The 24,597-nt window shown below is 32.0% G+C and overlaps 1 protein-coding gene across 3 annotated transcripts in view; it reads right to left on the bottom strand.

Moving 5' to 3' along the window:
* Positions 1-24,597, bottom strand: part of LOC142326463 (ATP-binding cassette subfamily G member 4) — a 125,659-nt gene that overhangs the window by 6,733 nt on the left and 94,329 nt on the right. For all 3 annotated transcript variants that reach the window (XM_075369024.1, XM_075369023.1, XM_075369022.1), the window contains exons 8-12: positions 22,366-22,565; positions 13,008-13,176; positions 11,104-11,204; positions 6,159-6,314; positions 2,262-2,447 (exon numbers count right to left, since the gene is read on the bottom strand). In XM_075369024.1, the coding sequence (XP_075225139.1) occupies positions 2,262-2,447; positions 6,159-6,314; positions 11,104-11,204; positions 13,008-13,176; positions 22,366-22,565 (812 nt within the window). The remainder of the gene's footprint in view (positions 1-2,261; positions 2,448-6,158; positions 6,315-11,103; positions 11,205-13,007; positions 13,177-22,365; positions 22,566-24,597) is intronic.

Here is a 24,597-nt window from a genome sequence, read left to right as displayed (position 1 = left end):
GTAACTACTTCTCTGCTATTGTTGGTTTCTAGTACTCTACAATGTTCATTACACAAATACAGAGTGCGGGTGGAGAAGCTCACTAGGGCTTCAAGAAAAATTTCACAACTGACTGTATAACTTTAAAAAAATAAGCAAAATATTTCTTTTTAGAGAAAAAACTTATACTATCATTCCAGATGACAGACACGGCTTGTTTGCACGGCTCCACGTTCATCTGATCTGACCCCATGCGATTTTTCTCTTTGGGGCTTTATAAAGAATCAAGTGTATGTGCCAGCTGACCTACCTGACTTGAGACAAAGGATTCAAGCAGCTGTCACATCAATTACTCCAGACTTGCTGATTAAAGTATGGGATGAACTCTCCTATCGGCTGGATGTGTACCGTGTAACAAATGGTGCTCACATTGAACACTTATAGGAAAAACTGTTTGAGTTGCTCTTTCATTTCATTTATTATTTATCAATATAAATAAACTTTAATACATATTACATAAGTTTAAAATACCAATTTTCATTTTGAAACACACACGGTACTTAAAACATTCTGATACTAAACTGGTTTGAATTATTCATACGTCTGGAAGAATGAGATGCAGATAAACAGGATTATACAGAAATCTTAAATTCTAATAAAGCTACATATTAATAAAATATTACATTAAAAAAATATGAGTGTAAAAAAAAATTGACAATATAAAATTATGTACTGGTGGTGTATACACCTCTTTTTTTATTCAAACAATCTTAAAAAATGTAGGTTATTTATAATATTTTTATTTAATAATGGTGAAAATGAACCAAAGTAAGTAACTTCATTAAAATACTTCCAAATTGACTAGAAAAATTCAAAATTACCTCTAAATTGGTATGTAATTGACAAGTTTCTGTAATCAGGTTATATAATATTTATAGTTCTTGACTACAGTAAGTATATTATATTTGACTAGAAATACAAAAATTAAATTTGCAAATCTAGGAATAAACAAATAACTCTGATGTAATCATCTACGAGAGGTTATCTCTAAAGTAAAGACAGTTTCAATATAAAAAAATTATTCCAAAAACTTTATATTTATTATTTCTCTTAAACTACCTACCTTAAACTACTTTATATAATAACCACATGAATTAAGACATTTATCATAGCGATACACAAGCTTCAATATATCTTCATCGCATTCTTCTGCCACCAGTATATTTAGACACTGATTAACAGCATTTTTAAGTGATCATCACCCACTAATTGCTTACTACACAAAAATTCTTTCAAGTTCCAAAACAAATGGTAATCAGAAGTAGTCAAGTCAGGACTATATGGTGGGCGATCGTAAATTTCCCATCCAAATGTTCTCAGTAAATCACATGTCGGACCCGCAAAATGTGGATGTGCATTATCGTACAGCAGGACGACGCCATCGGTCAGCTGCCCATGTCATCAATCTTGAATGGCACGCTGTAACTTACATAGAGTTTCACAATAGGCTCCTACATTTATAGTCGTTCCACGTGGCATGAAATCGATCAGCAGTACGCCAAACCGATCCCAAAAGAATGCGGTCATCAGTCTGCGTCTGAATGGCTGTAGGTTGACCTTTGTCGGTCTGGTTGGCGATTGAGAATGATGCCATTCACTTGACTGCTGTTTTCTTTCCGGCTTGTAATATGAAATTCACATTTTATCGCCGGTAACAAATGAATTAAGGAACTCATCACCTTTTTCTGTGTAGCACATCAAATATTCCAAAGCAAGACCCATTCAGATTTTTTTGTGATGTTTAACTAAGATATGCGGCACCCAAGCGCACAATTCTGAAGCCTAAATGGTCATGAACAGCTTTTGAAACATCAGGAAAAAAGGGCAAGATTGGAAATTGCTGAGCGACGATCTGATTTCATCATCAACACATTTCAAAAGTCTTCAGTGATTATCAACGAGTCTCCCTAAATGTTCTTCATCGTGCACATTAATTCTGTTATTTCTAAACCTTTCACACCATTTTTGGGCATTTCTTTCTTTCATTACATTATCACAGTACACAGCAACCTATGAATTTCAGCAGGCTTAACATTTTGGTAGTTCAAAAATCATATGACTCCTGGTGTTTTTACAGTCGGCGGCAACATAGATTTTCCTATTCATTTTATAATGTAATAACTCACACGTAATCAAAATACATTGCCTTATTATATACGCATATTTATATAAGTATATATAATTACTTTTTTCCTGCCGATTATAAATAAAAAAAAAATTACCTGGAAACACTGTAATTTCTCTCGGTGAAAACTGTAAGTTGCTAATGCAGTACCTTCAAAACCATAACGGATGTAGCTAAGATATGTGATCCATCGAAGATAAACCGGGATAGCATCAAAACTAACGAAAAATCCGGAAAATAAGAGGAATGGCACAGACATAACTGGTGCCAAGAATACTCCGTTCTATAAAAACAAAAAAAAAATGCAAAATAATTTACACTTATAACAAAACATGCAATATAATATTCTAAAATAGGAAAAAATAATCTCTAGAAATGTTTTGTTCGACAAAATTATTTTTTTAATATTTTTTCTCATTTTAGGGGTGACTAAAATGAATATGAACCGATGAAGAAAGTAAAATAAATACAAAAAAAATCTTTATTCTGATCAGAATATTAAAATAGTTCCACCGTCTGGTTTGGTAAAGATGGATAATGTTATTTTTTTAACAGAGATTGCACATTCATAAATATAAGCACAAGGGTATGTTAACATAATAGATTTTCTATACAGAGGTCTACACGATTCATACCTCTGGGTGCCAGATAATGATCTGACAGCCTATTTTTGTACCAACTTGTACCGACTATTTGTGGGAGCCCACAAGATGACATTATACAGGTGATTATAAATGAACATACACTTTCGATAGCTTATTAAAAATTTACTTTTTAAGAGTTGAAATGATTACTTATATTATATAGAAAAATTCCTAAAAATGTGCACCATTTGTAACAAAAACAGATATCAACATGATAATCGAATTCCATCCAAACACATGCAAGCATATGCCGGTCACAATGGTAGCAACAGCATTTGTGATGGATTGTTTTTAGTTGTTGATATCAACAGGAAGGGGCGGTACAAAAACTTTGTTATTCGAAATATTTTCCAAAGACTATATCAATAGACAATTTTTTCCTAAAACCATGTTGAAAGTTTATTAATATAGTAGTACGCTTTTCAAGAAAAGTCAAAAGTCTATTTTTCATAATTATTTAAAATACTTTAGAAAACACATACAATACTGAAATTGGTCAACTACTTTGTAAATTAAGTGGCAAATCATTCTTAAGTAGGTGAATAACATGAATAATACATAGCAGCTAGCGAAAACTTTGTTGCTGAAAGACTCCTAAATTAAACTTGTAAGGGGATATAACATCAGCATCTATGACTTTTTCAAAATACTAGCAGGAATCATCAAACCCCCAGAATATTTACTCTTTATATTTAAAATACAAGCTATAAATTACCAGTATCAATGGGAAATAAGAACACCGATTCATCGACTAAATTATTCAAGGTGAATACTACATTTGAAAAGGAGCGTTATCAATATTATTGTTGTTTGAAATATTGGAAAAGAAGTTACTGAATTCCTGTGGTACCTGAATAAGAGATAAGAGATGGAAGTCGAGTCCTTTTGTATTTTGTCAAAGTTATCTGATCGGTTTTATTTTAAATTCTCTTTTGCTTTTAATATAATGAATATCATGATGAAATGAAAACTCATGACTACAATGAATATGAACAGATAAAAAATAAAATAATTTAATAGAGTACAAATTGCAGTTTTATTTTTGAAGCTTTTTATGGAAATATTTTAATCAGTGTATTTTGTTAAATCAGACGCATATTATGAGCAACAAAAGTGCTATCCAGCTGGGTTTCATCATGTTACTAAACAATTAATATTTAATAAATATTATACGGATATTTTTTGTGCATAAAATATGAAAAAATTGTATTTTTAATAGAATAAAACCTAATTAGAAAACTTATATGTGCGCCGATTTTATTCAGTGGAGTTATAATTTTTTATGTATTGTCAAAAAGTAACTGAAATTTAAGAAAGAAAGTAATCATGGCCTGTCTAGCCAGAACCTGGACCCTTGGAACGAATCCCAGAGACAACTTGAGCTTCCCAGGGCCTACCTCATGGCTGCATAACTCGCTTCACTCACCACTTCTATCTACCCAGAGAGCTACAACCCCTGGAACCATGCGCTGTACATTTTCCTCATGGTTGTGAGAATAATACTGATAAATAACAATTTTAGTATTCCGGATTTATAGAAACCTGAGAAAGAAACTAAATTACAAAAGGCAGAATAATAGTTACTTTCTTTCTTTTTTCTGTTTAGCCTTCGGGAATTACTGTTCAGGTATTACTTCAGAGGATGATACGTACGAGTGTAAATGAAGTGTAGTCTTGTACAGTCTCAGTTTGACCATTCCAGAGATGTGTGCTTAATTGAAGCCCAACCACTAAAGAACACCGGTATCCACGATCTAGTATTCAAATCCATATAAAAATAACTGCCTTTACTAGGACTTGGATACTGGAACTCTCGACTTCCAAATCAGCTGAGTCGGGAAGACACGCTCACCACTAGACCAACCCGGTGGATTATAATAATAGTAACTATGGTAAATAAAGTACACACACCTTTGACGCCGAAAAACTCATAACTTTTTCTTTGACATGGTGGCAGAAATTTAATAATGAAGTAAAAGGATTAATCTATTTTTTCCTTAGTGAATATCTTTAATTCATAATTTCACCCTACTTGGGGGCGAAGAAATAATGAATATTTTTAACATCTTAACCTTCAAGGGAGCTAGGGCCTTGGTTGATGGCTTAAAACCTTCCCTGGTATAACACAAATGTATTCTGCACATTTATAAGTAATTGATTGGTTGGTTTTTGCACGATGCTGGTACGACGGTAGTGATTCCCCACCCACCCTATTCGCCTGACCTTGCCTCGTGCGACTTTTTTCTCTTTCCAAAAATAAAATTTCAATTGAAAGGCCGTCATTTTAACACAACTGAGGAGATTCAGGAAGAAACGCAGAACATACTTCGAACACTTACACCTACAGACTTCCAGGGATGTATGGAATCACGGGAAAACCGCTGGCATCACTATCAATGCCCAAGGGGATTACTTTGAAGGAGACAGTGGAAATTATAAGTTATGGTAAGCTATTTTATTTTTATGGTAAAATTCCCGGAACTTTTGGGTAGCACCTCATATATACACACACATTCATACATTACCAAATAATGTGATTGTGAAATCGAGAGTGTACCTGATGCATGCAAAAGCTAGCCTTCAACCTACTAAGACCCCGTTTGAATTTTGAAAATCAGATGTTTGTTTACTGATATACAATATAAGAACACCCCGTTGTTCTCACCTCCCAAATCAGTGCCCTAGGGGCATCCTATTTGTTACTGGTTGATGGTGATGATTGGTCTAGCCTCCCATGAGGTGCTCACATACCTCATCACTCTAGCGTTACATGCAGTCTCCCCCACAGGAAGCTCATCATTGTTAAACAAACATTTTTTAAATTTAATATTATTTTATTTAACATATATTTAATACTATTATTTTTGTAATATTATTCATTCGACTGATTTGAATCATTCAGTTCAAACCCAGTTCATACAGTGATAGAGACTCACAGTTCACAGTTTACTAATTCAATTCATTAAAGTTTGTGTTTCAACTGGCAAATCTCCAGTACTATGTACATATATACTTTTTAGATATTTTTTGAGATGAAATATATCTAAAAACCTTCTCAGTTATCCCAAGAAACACGGGTAAAAATTTGGCAGCGGTTGATCAAGTAGTTTTTTGTATATCCCTAACAAACAAAAACCCTCTTCCTCTTTATATTATACTATAGGTTTTTAATAAAGTAATACATAATTATACTACTACAGGTTGTAGTTACAAAATTTGGTTAAAATAATATATGTCTCATTCATAACAGGCCGATGGCCAACGTGATAATTACACAAGTCTAAATTTGACCGATTTTTGCCTGCCAATCAAATAATAAATTAATGGCAGTTTAATAAATTAATTATTACCTGTACATTCATAGCAGCACCAACAACCAAGCCGACACTCTGTGCAACAAATGATATTAACAGGCAAGCTCCAAGAAACATGGCGAAACGTGATAACTCAGGTGGTTGTGATGTCATCCAGTAGACAATAGTTACATATAAAACACAGAAAATTGTCTAAAAAGAAAAAAAAGAAGAAAATTAAAAATTCACATTTACAGAATGTCAACAACAAATTGCTAAATTAGTTTTGAAAACCGATTAAAAAACAAATGTTTATTAAAACCTAAATAAGTCAAAATTACAAAACACTAATTTTATTATAAAATTATCACTAATTTGAAAGTTTATTTATAGAGTTTTTGATAGTCACAAGATAAGTGGTGACAACAATGGCAGCTATGTCACTTATGGCACTTGTGCGTGTTGAAAACTGTTATGCAGTCGACTATTTTCAACATAATTAAAATCAACACAACTTTATCATTAACAATAATTATAAGATGATAAGCAGTTCATAAAATTTAAAAAAATTTGTTTTCATTTTTTTTAATATTCAAGTGAAATGTTCATGCTGAAATTTGTACTAACAATCTGATTACATAGAGACTGTGGGTTTTCTTCATATTTATATAACTCATTTCTACACCTCACCAAAAGTGAAAGTCTGGTAGACTTAAACTTGGTGAACAAAATGACCTAGTACTTGCTAAAATTATTTTATTATTAAAAACTTGTCAGAAGCTACACTTAATGAATGAAATGTGTTTTTCATGTAATATATAGTAATTGTTTTTGAATAAAACCAAAATTGGCAAACGTGGACAAAGTTTATTACTTACGCATAAAAAAAAATCACTTTCGGCATGCCAGAAGGTGGAGGGAGATTTCACCAGTGCTAAGTAGAAGATAAAAAAGATTTCCACTTTAAAGTTAAAAAAAACTTCAAATTTACTCAATACGACAATGGTTGCATGTAAAAATGTTTCACATGTTTAGCATACGACAAGCCCCATCTTATTACAATTCCAGCAATATTTTGGTCATCCCTTGCCATAAGGGTTGATCTTATCAAAAATTGTTTAAAAAAAAAATTTTTGGTAATGTTTAGAGGACTAACAACCACTTTAAACGTGATTTAATAATGTGACTATTAAGGGAGGAATGATTTTTCTTGTCTTTGAAACACCATTTTTTCACCCCCTGGGCCAATGTTTGGTGATATAAAAAAACTTTACTTAGATAAGTTTTAGGCCCTTATCCAGAGAATAGTGGGAGCTTTAAATGAATTCGATATTTTACTTAATAAGAAAGTTATAGTGAGTGATATTCTCTTTTTTCTAAAAAGCCCCCCCCCCCATGGTCTGATTTTGCCCATTAAAATATATTTTATGTATCAATTTGAAGGTTATTGGTGCAAAATTACAGCAGTTATTGTGTCCACAAGAAAGTGAAATATACATATATATATATATATATATATTTAAATGTTTTTTCTAAAGTCAATACTTACAAGACCCACATTCCTCTGTACAATATATTTTTATTTTTTTTCATCAAAAACCAACTTGAACAACTCAAGTACAGAATTACAAAGTAAATGAAATGACACTTACCTTATTTGTTATTCTAAAAGCACTTTCATGGGATCCTGCATCATCAGTTGTATATAAAAGATATATTTATATAAAATTACGTATCAAACAACTTTTTTTTTAGAATTAAAATTACAATTGTATATACAAAAACATATGATCTCAATTAAATATAATAACTACATACATATATAAATGACGTCATAATTAAATTAAAAATAAAATACAGTGGAATTCCAATAACTTGATTATTCAAGGGAACAAAAAAAAATTTGACTTACAAAGAATTCGAGTTAGAGAAACATACATGTTACGAAATTACTACCCACTGTAAATTCACTCACATAAAATGTAGAGCACTATTTAAGAAAATATTGCATTTTTTCCATATACAGTTTATTATATCACAACAATTATTATGACATGATTCAGCATTATAAATACATTATACAGTACAGTACGTATTACTGGTTAGTATCTATATATAGGATGTATGCAGCTAGTAAATTAAACTTTAGCGGAAGACATTACACAAAATGTAAGCTAATAAATACATATGAAAATACTGTACATTAATCACATTTTTGCTCATTAATAATCAATTTAAAAATCGTTAATGAATGAAAAATACAAAAGGCTATAACTTAATAGTAAAACACATCATTGTTGTATATAAAACACGGTTCAGTTTTAAATTCAAGGATTGTGTTTTTAAAATTTTTCAGATAAAATAAAAACAATATTAAAATTATAAAAAATAAAATGTGAACAATTGGCTCCTTCATAAAAAAAATTAATTTAATTAAAATCGATTAAAAATATTGTTGATAGTTGTCTGACGTTTATTCTGATGCTGTATAGTCAACCATTTTTCTACATCTGCCACAGTAGAAAAAACCAATTGTGGTACATCATCTTTTGACTCAAGAAATCGTCAAACAGAATCAACATTACCCGTAACTGCCATTAAAGTTGGAAGCGGTACACAAGAGTGTTAATCATTGTTAACCGAACCAGTCTCTATGGTATCATTATCATTTGCCTTTGTGTTAATCGTATTGATTACAATATCTTCTTCATCAGTAGGGTATTCGGCTACTACCAAATCTTTTTCTACAGAAACATAATCCCAAAAGTTACGTCGCTGGGTTCTTGCAAAACATTGGTAATTGACTCCCATTCATTATCATTTCATCATCATCATCATTATTGTAGCTAGTACAAAGGTTTTCACTGCTAGTTTGTTCACATTCTGACAAAATAACAGGTTGTTGTGGTTTTTAAATCCAGCTTTTTTAAAACTGTTAAAAATTGTTAAGCTCAGTCACATCATTCCAAGATTTTTTACTTCCCACAGACAAGGAAGAAGATTAATTTCTTGTAACGTTTTCATTATAATCCTTTTCCTGTACATTTCCTTAAAATTTTGTGTAATGCTCTGATCCACTGGTTCTAGTTTAAAGGTAACATTTGGTAGAAAGAAAACGCATTTATTGATAACATTTCCTGAGAAAATGATTTTGGATGTGCCAGGCAGTTGTCAATAAATAGAACAATCTTTGTATTTTATAAATGATAATAATGATCTGATTAGAATAAACAGTTTTTGAAGATTTCACTAGTAACCCAAGTTTTTCTATTGGCTTCATACTGAATAGGCAAAGATTTAACATTAGTGAAACAATACAAATTTTTTGATTTACCACTTATGAGAGAGGTTTCAACTTTTCTGTCCCCGATATGTTCACACCTAAAAGAACTGTGACATGGTCTTTACTTCGTTTCCCATCATGGCATTTATCACCTTTAAAAGTTAACATTTATAAAACAGTCCAGTTTCATCAGCATTAAAAATGTCCGATTCGTTGTATGTGCTCATAATTTCTTTTAGCGTCCTGTTTATATCTATGTATTAGAAACTTCTTCATTTACACTGCCACTTTCACGACAAACATTTAAAAAATTATAATTCTATGCCTATCTAAACTTATTAAACCAACCAACACTAGTTTTGAAATCCGTACTATTGAACTGTCTCACAAAGTACTCAGCTTTTTCACGTAACTTTGGTCTAGTGATAGGTAAATTTTGATCGCGGCTGTTTTTAAACCTCTCTAAACCAGAATAAGAACACCCTTGTTTACAATAGCAAAAAAACCCAAACAGACATACAAAGACTATGCATATGAGCTGAGACGGTTATAAAGACACATTGAGCAACACTTCTTCCGACAAATGAGTTCTGGTGAATACTGACGTCTGATGTATAAGATTTTGCTTTCATTTTTATCTGATGATTCTTCCTTTTTTGTTATCACATAGTACTGAAAGTAAATCATGCTTGTTTCATATTTCTGAACTTAAAATAAGATCAGTATTATAGGTCTAGGGTTTTTTATTTTTTGTAATAAACTAATCAAATTTTTTACTTCAACTAATAAGATTTTTATTTGAGTTTAAGGAATTATATTTCCTTATAACATAATACAATACGACCGGGAATTTGAATAAATTTCGAGTTGTAGAAATTTTCAAGTTATAGGTATTCGAGTTACAGGAATTTGACTGTAAATAGAAAATTTATACTATGTAACCTGGCCAGCCGATGTTACATTATATGTAATGTAACAGTAACAACAGTTATTATAACAATAGTTATTATATTTAATTAACTTCATATGTTTTTGTATATATGATTGTAATGTTAATCTTTTAATTTTAATTTTAAAAAAGTTATGTTTAATATGTAATTTTAAAAAGTAATATACTGAAAAGTATATATTTTATATACACAAATATACAAGATATACCAGGTATATCTTTTGATGATGCAGGATCCCACGAAAATGCTTTTGGAATAAAAAATAAGGTAAATGTCATTTCATTTACTTGAGTAATTCTGTACTTGGGTTGTTCAAGTTTGTTTTTGATTTAAAAAATACAATATATAAATGTACGTATAAACTTTTGAATTGATAGTGGTTTTGGGGTCTGGGGGATGTGAAACGCAAAGATATGTCAAAATTTTCTTGAAGTCGAATCATGGTACCCATGAACCCATGAGTAAATGTAGTTATGTTGACTTCTTATGAAGTCTACTTAACTACATTTACTTACTACTTTTCTACATAGATGCCTTAAACTTTAACACCTTTTCTACAAAAAATTAAAAAAATAAAAACAGACAAAAATAAAGAAATTACAATTTTACTATGAAATTTTAAGATATACAACATATTAAAAAAAAGAAGAAAATTACTCTAATTACATGACATAATTAACTTTCAAGTACATACTATTTACTAACATACACCTACAGTGCAAATAAATTATTTATTTTATTTTTTATATAAACAAAAACTTTTACTTACTTGAAAAGGTATATCAGAAACGGTGATAGCAAGGTAATAGGACCGCAGTGAATACCATCTGTTAAAATTCTCTTTAATAAGTACAGGCATCTCTAATGGAACTGTAAAAATATTCAGATTAAAAAATACAGATTGTAATGTTAATCTAAATCCATTTTATTAAATGCAAAAAATTAATTTATTATTGTATCATGTATTAATTATTGAATTTCAAATTATGCTGGGAATTGGTATCTCTTATAATCAACAACCAAATAAATATATAAAGTACATAAACACCAAGCATGTTTTGTTCATATATTTAATTTTAGATTCCAGATTTTACTTGAAAAAGAATTACTATATAGATCTAAATATTAATTAATAAGTCAGTTAATAAATGTAATCAAATAGATTTTTCAAACTGAAAGCCATTTTTCAGTCCATAAATCAACACTTGATTGCCGAGTGTTATTTAATTAATAAATAAAGCAATTCACTGATAAATACTGAATATTGAAAATAAAAGCGAGTGAATATTATACTTAAATTATTTTAAAGATTAGACTCATACAAGGTCTGTAAATAAAGTAATGAGACCGGTTCAGAAAAACTTTTTATTTACAATCCAATTATACATGGACTCTATCACCTTTGAAATAGTTTCCTTGGGAAGCCACGCAACGTTTCAAATGGCTTTCATAGCAGTGTTGGAACTCAGAACCAGAATGTCCTTCAGATTGGCCCACATTTTTTTTTTTAAGTTTTCTCCTGTTCCAAAATGGTGTCCCTTGATATATTTTTTAAAGTCAGGACCAGGAAAAAGTCACAGGGACTCAAGTCAGGTGAATAAGGTGGTTGAGGAATTACAGGAATGTTTTTCTTTGCCAAAAAATCATTGAGAATGCAATGTGACAAGGTGCATTGTCATGATGCAGCATCCAGTTGTCTTTAATGGCTGGTCTTAAGCGGACAACTCTTTTCTGCAGTCTTTCAAGAATTTCTCAGTAAACATATTGGTTTACAGTCTGTCCTGTAAGCAAAAACTCCTTATGGACAATACCATTACTATCAAAGAAACAAATTAGTATGGTTTTGATTTTTTAATTGCTCACTTTTGCTTTTTTTTGGACATGGTGAGTTTGAAGTGTGCCAATCCTTTGGCGTTTTGTTTCTGGGTTGTACTTAAATATCCAACATTCATCATCAGTAATAACATTTTTTAGAAAATCAGGTTCAGTTTCAATTTGCCCTAGAAGATCACGGCACACTTCACCCTGTTGTTTTTCTGTTCAACAGTGAGGTTTTTTGGGACCAAATTTGCACAAACGTTTTTCACATCCAATTCGTTTGTCAAAATTAGACTGACTGTAATATGCTTCAAATTCAATTGTTCTTCAATCATTCTGACAGTTAATTGCCCGTTATATCATATCAAGTCTCTGATTCGCTCAACACTGTCATCACTTTTTGATGTTAACAGTCTTCCAGAACATGGATCGTCTGCAACTAATTCCCAGCCATCCGAAAATGCTTTAAATCAGCTAAAAACTTGGGCTCGTGACAGAGCGCGTCATCTCCATACGCCCTTTTCAATTTTCAAACCGTTTCAGTAGCATTCTCAGGGAGTTTAACACAAAACTTGATTGCACAATGTTGCTCATAATTAGTATCACTCACTTCTGTAACGCACAACAAAAACTTGTTTCATGAAAAGTTTGTTAACGTCTCACGTGGCAACAATAGACTAAAAATATTAATACCTAATATAAATCAGCTGTTCATATAACCATATGTTTACTAGTAACTTTACAGTGTTGCAACTTTGGCTGCCAAAAAAACTAGTCTCATTACTTTATTTACAGCCCTCGTACATATATTAAGTCTACTTATAATAAAAAAAAAAAAATCATGAAAATACATACATGATAATATAGTAATGGTCATAGATGTGTACATCAAGAAAAGCATGTTGAAAAACAGGAAACCAAGATTACTCAACACCTTAGCTCCGTCATTACCAATATCATAATACAGAGCTCCTATTAGAAATCCAACCAGTATATGAGCAAACAATCGTAAGTACATCAGTGTCTGGAAGTAAGAATGAATTATTTTAATAAACATATATAGATTATAAGAAACAAATATGTTAGAAATAGTGTCAAGCTCATTAGATCCAAGTAGAGGCAAAAGATTAAAAAAGATTTTTCTGGTCTAGATTACTACTCAAAAATTAAGTGCATTACAATGCACTCAAAAAAAACTTGGCACTCATGTGTGTTTTAATACTATCGTGTATTTAAACACTTATGAGTGGCAAGAAAAACATGCATTTTTTTTGTATAGACATTTTTATACATATAAACCATTTTTATTTACGTCTACAAATTAGCTTTTATAGATGGAAAAAAAACCAGTAACTTAATATCTTCAAATTTATTGAATGTATGGTAGCTTGATCTAAACAAGGATTTTTCTCATGATAAAGAGTATACTAAAACCAAATAAATAATAATACTTAATCTTTTCAGAAGTATACATTCACTTGCATTCCATTGATTTACAAGGAGTATTTACATATATATTCGTTTTTAAGTTAACGTCTCAAGTAGTGAGGTAATATAATTTTTTTTTAGTTCAACAATCTAACATTTGTGTGGTGTTATCTATTTCACTAAGTACCATATAATTTGGCGAGCGACTTTACCAAGCTACCAAAGTTGGGAAAAAAATTGTACAATAATTTACACCATTGAAATGTCAGAGGAACACACATTCAACAATAACAATTTGAAATTGTTATTGAATCATCCTCCTCTATGAATCATGAGACCTTGCCGTTGGTGAGGGGGCTTGAGTGCTCAGGGATACAGAGTAGCTGGACCGAAGGTGCAACCATATCGGAGAGGTATCTGTTGAGAGCCAGACTAAGGAATGATTCCTGAAAGAGGGCAGCAGCTCTTTCAGTAGTTGTTAGGGGCGTAAGTCACAATGACTTAAACGGCCATATCAGCATCACTCAGTCCTCTGAGTACTGCGCAGCTGAAAGCAATGGAAAACTACAGCTGTTTTTTTTTTCCAAGAAAATGTGGCTCTGCATTTTCAAAAGCAATAATGGAGGCGCCTTCCTTGGTAAAATATTCCGGAGGTAAAATAGTCCCCCGTTCGGATCTCCGGGTGGGGACTACTAAGGAAGGGGTCACCAGAAAAGTAAAAAATAACATTCTACGAGTCGGAGCGTGGAATGTTAGAAGCTTAAAAAAGGTTGGTAGGCTAGAGAATTTAAAAAGGGAAATGGATAGGGTAAACGTGGATATAGTAGGAATTAGTGAGGTTCGGTGGGAAGAGGAAGGCGACTTTTGGTCGGGTGACTTTAGAGTAATTAACTCAGCGTCAAATAATCGGCAGGCAGGAGTAGGTTTCGTGATGAACAAGAAAATAGGGAGGAGAGTGGAGTATTTCAAGACGCATAGCGATAGAGTCATTGTAATAAGGATAAATTCAAAACCTAAACCGACAACGATTGTTAACGTCTATATGCCTACAAGCGCCCATGATGATGATGAGGTAGAATGTGTATACGAAGAGATTGATGAAGCAATTAAACACGTAAAAGGAGATGAAAATTTAATAATAGTTGGAGATTGGAATGCAAGCATTGGAAAAGGCAAGGAAGGAAATATAGTGGGTGAATACGGGCTGAGCAAAAGGAATGAAAGAGGGGACCGACTTACAGAGTTTTGCACGAAGTATAATTTAGTAATTGCCAACACCCAATTTAAAAATCATAATAGAAGAATATACACTTGGAAAAAGCCAGGCGATACTGCAAGGTATCAGATAGATTATATCATGGTTAAGCAAAGATTTAGAAATCAACTCGTGGACTGCAAAACTTACCCTGGAGCAGACATTGATAGCGACCATAATTTGGTGATAATGAAATGTAGATTGGGGTTTAAAAACCTGAAGAAAAGGTGTCAGATGAATCGGTGGAATTTAGAGAAGCTTGAGGAAGAGGAGGTAAAGAAGATTTTTGAGGAGGACATCGCAAGAGGTCTGAGTAAAAAAGATAAGATAGAAAATGTAGAAGAAGAATGGGAGAATGTTAAAAAGGAAATTCTTAAATCAGCAGAAGCAAACTTAGGCGTAATAAAGAGAACTGGTAGAAAACCTTGGGTTTCAGACGATATATTGCAGCTGATGGATGAACGTAGAAAATATAAGAATGCTAATGATGAAGAAAGTAAAAGGAACTATCGGCAATTAAGAAATGCTATAAACAGGAAGTGCAAACTGGCGAAAGAAGAGTGGATTAATGAAAAGTGTTCAGAAGTGGAAAGAGAAATGAATATTGGTAAAATAGACGGAGCATACAGGAAAGTTAAGGAAAATTTTGGGGTACATAAATTAAAATCTAATAATGTGTTAAACAAAGATGGTACACCTATATATAATACGAAAGGTAAAGTCGATAGATGGGTGGAATATATTGAAGAGTTATACGGAGGAAATGAATTAGAAAATGGTTTTATAGAGGAAGAAGAGGAAGTTGAGGAGGATGAAATGGGAGAAACAATACTGAGATCTGAATTTAAGAGAGCATTAAAAGATTTAAATGGCAGAAAGGCTCCTGGAATAGACGGAATACCTGTAGAATTACTGCGCAGTGCAGGGGAGGAGGCGATTGATAGATTATACAAACTGGTGTGTAATATTTATGAAAAAGGGGAATTTCCGTCAGACTTCAAAAAAAGTGTTATAGTAATGATACCAAAGAAATCAGGGGCAGATAAATGTGAAGAATACAGAACAATTAGTTTAACTAGTCATGCATCAAAAATCTTAACTAGAATTCTATACAGAAGAATTGAGAGGAGAGTGGAGGAAGTGTTAGGAGAAGACCAATTTGGTTTCAGGAAAAGTATAGGGACAAGGGAAGCAATTTTAGGCCTCAGATTAATAGTAGAAGGAAGATTAAAGAAAAACAAACCAACATACTTGGCGTTTATAGACCTAGAAAAGGCATTCGATAACGTAGACTGGAATAAAATGTTCAGCATTTTAAAAAAATTAGGGTTCAAATACAGAGATAGAAGAACAATTGCTAACATGTACAGGAACCAAACAGCAACAGTAGCAATTGAAGAACATAAGAAAGAAGCCATAATAAGAAAGGGAGTCCGACAAGGATGTTCTCTATCTCCGTTACTTTTTAATCTTTACATGGAACTAGCAGTTAATGAGGTTAAAGAACAATTTAGATTCGGAGTAACAGTACAAGGTGAAAAGATAGAGATGCTACGATTTGCTGATGATATAGTAATTCTAGCCGAGAATAAAAAGGATTTAGAAGAAACAATGAACGGCATAGATGAAGTCCTACGCAAGAACTATCGCATGAAAATAAACAAGAACAAAACAAAAGTAATGAAATGTAGTAGAAATAACAAAGATGGACCGCTGAATGTGAAAATGGGAGGAGAAAAGATTATGGAGGTAGAAGAATTTTGTTATTTGGGAAGTAGAATTACTAAAGATGGACGAAGCAGGAGCGATATAAAATGCCGAATAGCACAAGCTAAACGAGCCTTCAGTAAGAAATAAAAGTTGTTTACATCAAAAATTAATTTAAATGTCAGGAAAAGATTTTTGAAAGTGTATGTTTGGAGTGTCGCTTTATATGGAAGTGAAACTTGGACAATCGGAGTATCTGAAAAGAAAAGGTTAGAAGCTTTTGAAATGTGGTGCTATAGGAGAATGTTAAAAATCAGATGGGTGGATAAAGTGACAAATGAGGAGGTATTGCGGCAAATAGATGAAGAAAGAAGCATTTGGAAAAATATAGTTAAAAGAAGAGACAGACTTATAGGCCACATACTAAGGCATCCTGGAATAGTCGCTTTAATTTTGGAAGGACATGTAGAAGGGAAAAATTGTGTAGGCAGGCCACGTTTGGAATATGGAAAACAAATTGTTAGGGATGTAGGATGTAGAGGGTATACTGAAATGAAACGACTAGCACTAGATAGGGAATCTTGGAGAGCTGCATCAAACCAGTCAAATGACTGAAGACAAAAAAAAAAAAAAATTTGAAATTAAAATAACACGATGGACATAAATTTGTAATTACTTAATGAATTAAAAAGGTATACATGGAACTGGTAAAAGGTACACACAGTTTCAACTAAACAATACTATAATGTTGTGACAAATTTTTTAAACAAGTTAACAAATTGCAGCTACATAAGGCACTGCAACTTGACAGTTCTTGAATGAGGGAATTGCAATTTTATACACATCTCTTTAGTTTATAAAATAGTTTCAAATCTACATCCATCACAAGCATATCTGCATCATTTTATTTCGATTTCATATTACAATCAAATTTCATATTATTATACTTATGTTGCACTAATGATTCCAATGATATCAAATTTACTGCAAATGTCTATCAGATGCACTTCTTTTTCATAAAAAAGTCATGGGTATTTTAAAAATCAATTAATCAAACACTGATTTAATGATTAAATGAAAAGATAGTAGGTCAACTTTTTATCGCTGTCAATTATTTTTTTATGGCTATCTAATTTTAATTTTCTAAAAACAGAAAAACCTATTTTTCAAACAAAAAATGACACATAGGTGTTATATAAATATTAAGCAAAAAAGACTGATGAATCTAATGATATAATTACACCATTTCTGCAATTTTCGAAAAGTTGCCTGCCAAGATGTATAGAACTTAAATAGTAGTCATTTTAACTATATTTAGTTATTTTCATCTCATTCCTTGGCTAAAATTGATCTCTTTAAGATGGTCAAAATCAAGCAAACTTACTATGTTGTTTGCATAAGATAAGGATATGTGGTTTTTATATAACCTATAATCAATCTAATTTATTGGTTCTGTAACTGTATTAAGTTGCAGAATGTAACTTCACTTAATGATGTATGTAAAAACTCCAGTCATCATTATCCAAACAATTTTTAATTAGATCTTAAATACACATTATCTATTTTTAATAATTCCATTTAATTCTAAAACTTAGGTTTTAGAATAAGTACAATAATTATAAAGTATACACAGTCAAATGGATTTAAATAATTTTTGCCTCAAATTGGAAAATTTAAATTCTCGTATTAATACATCGGTAGATTTTAGAAACATCCATAAGTTGTACAAATTTATATGCAAGTTAGTTGTAGCTATATTACCATATTTAATATTCCTATCTTTCTTTTCCTTTTGTTGGCACTGTGGTCCACTGAAAGATTTGGCTTCCTTTATAACAATCATCCAGGTTTCTTTATCATCTAAAAATTTTCTCAATCCTCATCCACCTCATGCTCCTACCCATCTTCTTTTTCCTTGCATTAAACCTTTTTTTTTTTTAATATTACCTTTGGCACTTTTGTATTGTCCATTCAATATTCATGCTCCATCCCTTTAATTCTTTGAGATTTAAACAATTTCTCACTACATTCCTTCCAAGATTGTCACTTATCTGTAGTTTCCACTCTTCAGTAGCCTAAACTTCTTTACAACATCATCTTTTCAGTTTCCTCATGATTTTTATCTGCTACAGTCAGCGCCCATATTTCTGAACCAAAAGTTACAAGTGGTCTCGCTAAACTTTCATATAATTTCATTTTTGCGCTCTAGAAACAAGCCTGATTTAAAACACTGGAGTGAAATGCTCTATTTCCCGCTTGTGTTATTCTTTTATACTGTTTCACATATCATTTTCACACTTAGTTTAAGCCCAAGGTAACTAAAGATTTTTATTTCCCAAAGCACGTTTACACCAGCTAGAAGCTGTTTTGAAACAACTTTCTATAACTGAGCAGCAGATAACTTCATGTACTTTAATTTTTCTTTTTTTATTAAGTCCTAATCTATTCTCCTTCAATTACATTATATACTTTCTTTGTAGGGGACAGACAGGTTTCTAGCAAACATTGCTATGTGAATTTACTAACACCTAATTTAAAGAAATTTGAGTAACAGTGAATGTACAAGGGGGATGTTCGAAACTGATTTTATTATAGCAGAATTTTAATTTATTATTAATATGCATATTAAAAAAATAAGTTCAGGTCAATTTACATAACCGCAATTATTGTAATCTTAACCGGTCAAATTAAAGATTTCAGACTTTTAGTTATATGAACCATGTCCATTAATGATTATTCTAGATGAAAAGGTTAACTATATTTGAAAGAAAGCCAAGCATGAATGCTGTATTGTATACTTTTCTTTATGTATACAGATACATGTTTTTGTATGTGTGCATATTTTAGAACAGTTAAAAAAAGAGAAACCTGATAAACAGTTGCTAACTTCACAATTGGTAAATATTTTAACTTATTTTTGATGAAATTAATAAATGATTGTTATTTTTATCTTTATTATTTCATTAATACAAAACTGAATATTTCTTTTTATTAATAATATTTTATTTTTAATATTGCTTACTTTTTTTTTATAATGGCAAACAGGTAATTGTGTAAAATTTTACAAATCTCTTATAACTCATCACTGTGTATCACTACAGTGATGATAGAAGGAATGGTAATGTCAGTTTTCTAAAAGATTATCCTTGGTGTGAGATTAAATTCAATGAAATGATAAACAAAAGTGACATTATATAGCTACCTGAGCAAAAATCTGGCAATATTATCTGGTCAAGTTTGAGATAGAAAGCTGAAAGACAGATATTATTACTTCTTCACTATTAATGGCTTTATATATATATAAATGTTAAGTTCGTTTGTGTATGGCTTCAAAAACTCAAAATGTTCTGCACCGATTGAGCTCAAATTTTAGCACGATATATAACCCGCATCAAAGATTGTTTTCATCTATTTTTAATAAATCTATCTATCTATTTTTAATTTGTACATTTTTAATTTGCAAATGTAAACAAAGGAAAACCAATCAGATCAATGCAAGATGGCCGCTGTCAAACACAACGACCAATCACAAAGAGCTCGTATGGCCATTGCCAATGTAAACAAAATCACAACTGATTAAGTAACAAATTTCTTTGAATTATATTTAACAGCTAAAACATCTGTATTTTATTTATAAAAAAAAAAAAAAAAAAAAAAAAAAAACACCAAAACAAAAAGAAAAGCCACCAAGAAGGATGATTTACAGTAAATAAATTAAAACACTCAGATAGACTTAAGACTATGCAAACAAAAAAAGTCAAAATAACCAAATATACAGAAAATAATATCCCTACATAATGACCAAAAAATCCTTTGTTAGGTTAAATATTCACTTTTGTCTGAATTTACAGAAGGCATTTACAACGAAGTATTGCTAAATATTGAAGACAAGTGCTTAGCTAATGCAAATAAAGTTCTTAGTCAATTGGGAATGCCAGCACCCACCCGAGCTGCGATTGCTTCATTTGATGTGGATTTACGCCGTGAACAGAGATACAACATTGGTGATCTTCAGTCATATGTCCGATCAAACATTCCCAAATTAACGCGTGAACAGAAAGGCATTTATGATAAATGACGTAGTTGGGGGGACCTCCTTCTTGGATGCGCCAGGAGGAACTGGGAAAACATTCCTCATTAGATTGATTCTAGCAACGGTTGGATCAAAAAATGACATAGCCTTAACTTTTGCTTCGTCTGGAATAGCTGCGACATTGTTACCAGGTGGAAGGACTGCGCATTCAGCTCTGAAGTTGCCATTAAACATGCAAATCATCGAGACTCCCACGTGCAATATTTCCAAAGCATCCTGTATGGGAAAAGTATTACAAAAATGTAAACTCATTGTTTGGGATGAATGCACGATGGCACATAAAAAATCAGTTAAAGCTCTTGATCGATCGTTATGAGATTTGCATGGAAACGTTCAACCATTCGGGAATGCTTTGATATTGCTCGCAGGAGATTTTAGGCAAACATTGCCTGTAATTTCTCGATCGACACCAGCAAACGAAATAAATGCTTGCCTGAAATATTCAACACTGTGGCGAAATGTACGTACATTGCTACGAATATGCGTGTCCAGTTGCAGAATGATCCATCAGCTGAGGTATTCTCATGACAGTTACTGGACATTGGAAACGGACAGCTCCCAGTCAATGAGATGTCTAGACGAATCTCATTTCCTGATAATTTTTGTAATTTAGTAACATCGAAAGAAGAACTGATCGAAAAAGTATTTCCTGATATTCAAATTAATCATAGAAATCACGATTGGCTCAGTGAATGAGCTATCCTTGCCGCAAAGAATAAGGATGTCTATCAACTTAATAATGTTATTCAATCCAGCATTCAAAGTGAGGAAATTACATATAAGTCAATAGATACCGTTGTGGAAGCAGATGAAGTAGTTAATTATCCAACGGAATTTTTAAACTCAATCGATCTGCCAGGGATGCCACCACACATATTAAAATTGAAAATAGGTGTGCCAATTATCCTGTTGCGGAATATTAATCAGCCAAAACTCTGCAACGGCAGGAAATTGATGAATAACGTAGTGGAAGCAACGATTTTAACGGGACCTTTCAAAGGTGAAGATGTCCTCATTCCTCGAATACCCATGATCCCGACCGATACACCATTTCAATTTAAAAGATTGCAATTCCCAATTCGATTGGCATTTGCAATCACAATCAATAGAGCTCAAGGTCAATCTTTAGTATTGTGTGGTTTAGATTTAGATGCGGATTGCTTCTCACATGGACAACTGTATGTGCGTGTTCCCGAGTCGGCAAACCAGATAGCCTTTATATCTACGCAGACAGTGGAAAAACAAAAAAATATTGTATATCCACAAGTATTGCAAAATTAAACTTCTATGAAACGTATGCTTTGTTTTGTTTCTCATTTCTTATCCATGCAACCACAATGTGCCACAGCGAAGCGTGGCAGGTAGAGTTAGTATATTTTATATATATATAAATATATATATAAAAGCATAAAATAATTCTATGAAATAATTAGAAATTTAGGTCAATATATACCATTAACTACACAGATGAATGTATTACAAAATAACTAACGACACTTTTTTTAAATGAAATACAAAAATAAAAATTATTTGCAAACAAACAAAAGAAAATCTGAGAACACAGAACAGAACAAATTTTTTCTCTTCTTTCTGTTGGAACTATTGAATAATTAGGTAATATTACTTTGGCTGTGAAATTCATTTATCCTTTGCGAAGAAAAACATTAAACAATAAGCCAACAGTAAACTGGTGTTCATGATTAATAAAAACAGTGACGTTAAAAGCTTACCCAATCTCTACGAGAGAACAGAAGAGTTCTCTTAAGTACAATCCAAAACTGTTTTAATTCTGAAGTGCCGTATCTCTTTTGATTGGAAGGTAAATTGTTGTCAAGTAATGAAGCCATCACATTGTCTTGACCTTTATCAACACCTTCACCCATTCCAGAGTTGCTAAAATCAACCGGTATGACCACACCATCATTACCACCTACAAAGGCAAATTACAGTAATATTATTACAAACTACATAAACTCCTATCTACTACTAACCAGCATTTAACTACAAGCATTTCATTAGGGTTTACATCAGTTTGCATTGTACCTGAGGCAGTCAGTTCGTTGGAGAACTTTGGTGCATTAAGACCCAGAAATTATTTGTCGCCACTCTTGTCTTTCATACTACTATTCTAAAATTAAACACACAATCACTTATTTTGAACATCTAAAGCAAACAAGTTATTAAATTAGATTACATACCACAACTAATTTAGTTTTTAAGAGGCTTTTTAAGGGCTTTTAAGGGGTTTTTAAGAATAGGCTTGACTATAGGTGGTAGGCATCTCAACTAGTTGAGCTTTCTGTACTAATTCCAAATGAAATACAACTTATTTTCTAAATTTCATTGTGGAACTTACATCTACCTCTAAGCATACATGAATTATTCAACTCAAAATATTACGCATTAAAAATTACATTGTAAGTATCATTTGCTCTTACATTGCTTTAATGAGAATAATAGAATATATAAGTTTACAAGTAAACCGATCCACAAAGCTCAGTAAATTTAGCAATTATTATGATTTGTACAGATGTTTAAAGTTTTAAATAAATATTAATAGAAACAAACCAACATTCTGATTTTTTTAGAAAAATATAACAAACTATGTTAAAATTATTATTATGACAGCTAAAAATATATATATATAAATAAATATATAAGAAATATTTTGTTTTTTAATTTAAACATTTTTCAACGTTTGATGTGATTCATGATTTTGTAATTTAATTCCTCAGAACATATTTTATAGCAAATACCTTAAATTAACAAAAAAATAAGTTGTATACAACCTATGTATGAAACAAATATAGTAATTAAATTCTGACTAGGTTCTGCTCCTATATTACAACGATGATTCAAATATACCAGAAATTGTTTAGCTTTCAATAAAGCTAAACAAATTCTGGTATATTTTATATTAGAAAAAATTACAAGTAAATTCTGTTATTTTTCTATGAAGTTTCCTTTAACAGAAATACATTTTCTTTACCAAATAGAAAGCTTTGTGATCCCCTCATAAAAAAAAACAAGGTAGCTGTCCCAACAGTCATCTTGTTTTCAATTGCATACATAATACTCAAGTGCAGCATCGTCTTTGAATCTTTCCCCTTCTAAATCTTTTAGGAAATCAAACATGTGAAAATCACATGGTGAATAGTCTGGACTGTGCGACACGTATTCAAGAGGTTTCCAATGAATTTTAGCAAGTTTATCATGATTCTGAGCTGCTGTACATGGCCTTGCATTTTCACAGAGAAGGAAGGTATTGCAAATCAGTTGCTGGCATTGTTTTGTGCGAGAAGCAGTCTGACATTATCCAACAACTGGCAGTAGTATGCCGCACTTACTGTCCTTTGTACAGGAAATCAATCAGCAGCACACCTTTTGAATCCCAAAACATAGTTGCCAGAACTTTTCCAGCTGACAAGCATTTTTTGGTCTATTGGTGTCTGTCTCCACTTTTCTGACCCACCATACTTGCTTTACTCTTGCTTTACAAGGTGTAGTGGTAGACCCATGTTTTGTCAAAGGTCACAATGCAGTCCAAAAATGCCTCACCTTTTTCCTTAAAGTGATTCAAAAGCTGCTGACAGATGTCTTTCTCTGTCAGCTACATAGAACACTTCTCTGTGCTCAATAAGAAGACATGGAACCCACGTCAATGACAATTTGTTACATCCATGAGTATCTGATAACATTGTATGTACACTTCCAAAACTTATGGCCACCTCTAACGTAATTTCAGCGACGTTTATATATCGGTCACCTTCCACAACGTCATGAAATGCCTGAATGTTGTCATCGTTGATACTGGTCCATGATGACTTTCGTGACTTTCATTCTCCACTGCATCATGGCCAATTCAAACTTTTTTGTCCCAATCAAACACTTCTGTTTTTGACAGGGTAACATCCCCAAACTGTGCCCAGTTTCAAGTCAAAATTGCAGAGGATTTGACACCT

Source organism: Lycorma delicatula, chromosome 6 (assembly GCF_047948215.1).
Source record: "Lycorma delicatula isolate Av1 chromosome 6, ASM4794821v1, whole genome shotgun sequence".
In the NCBI taxonomy this organism is placed as follows: Eukaryota; Metazoa; Arthropoda; class Insecta; order Hemiptera; family Fulgoridae; genus Lycorma; species Lycorma delicatula.
Note: the sequence above shows the minus strand (reverse complement) of the source record. Positions and strands in the feature narration are given on the sequence as shown.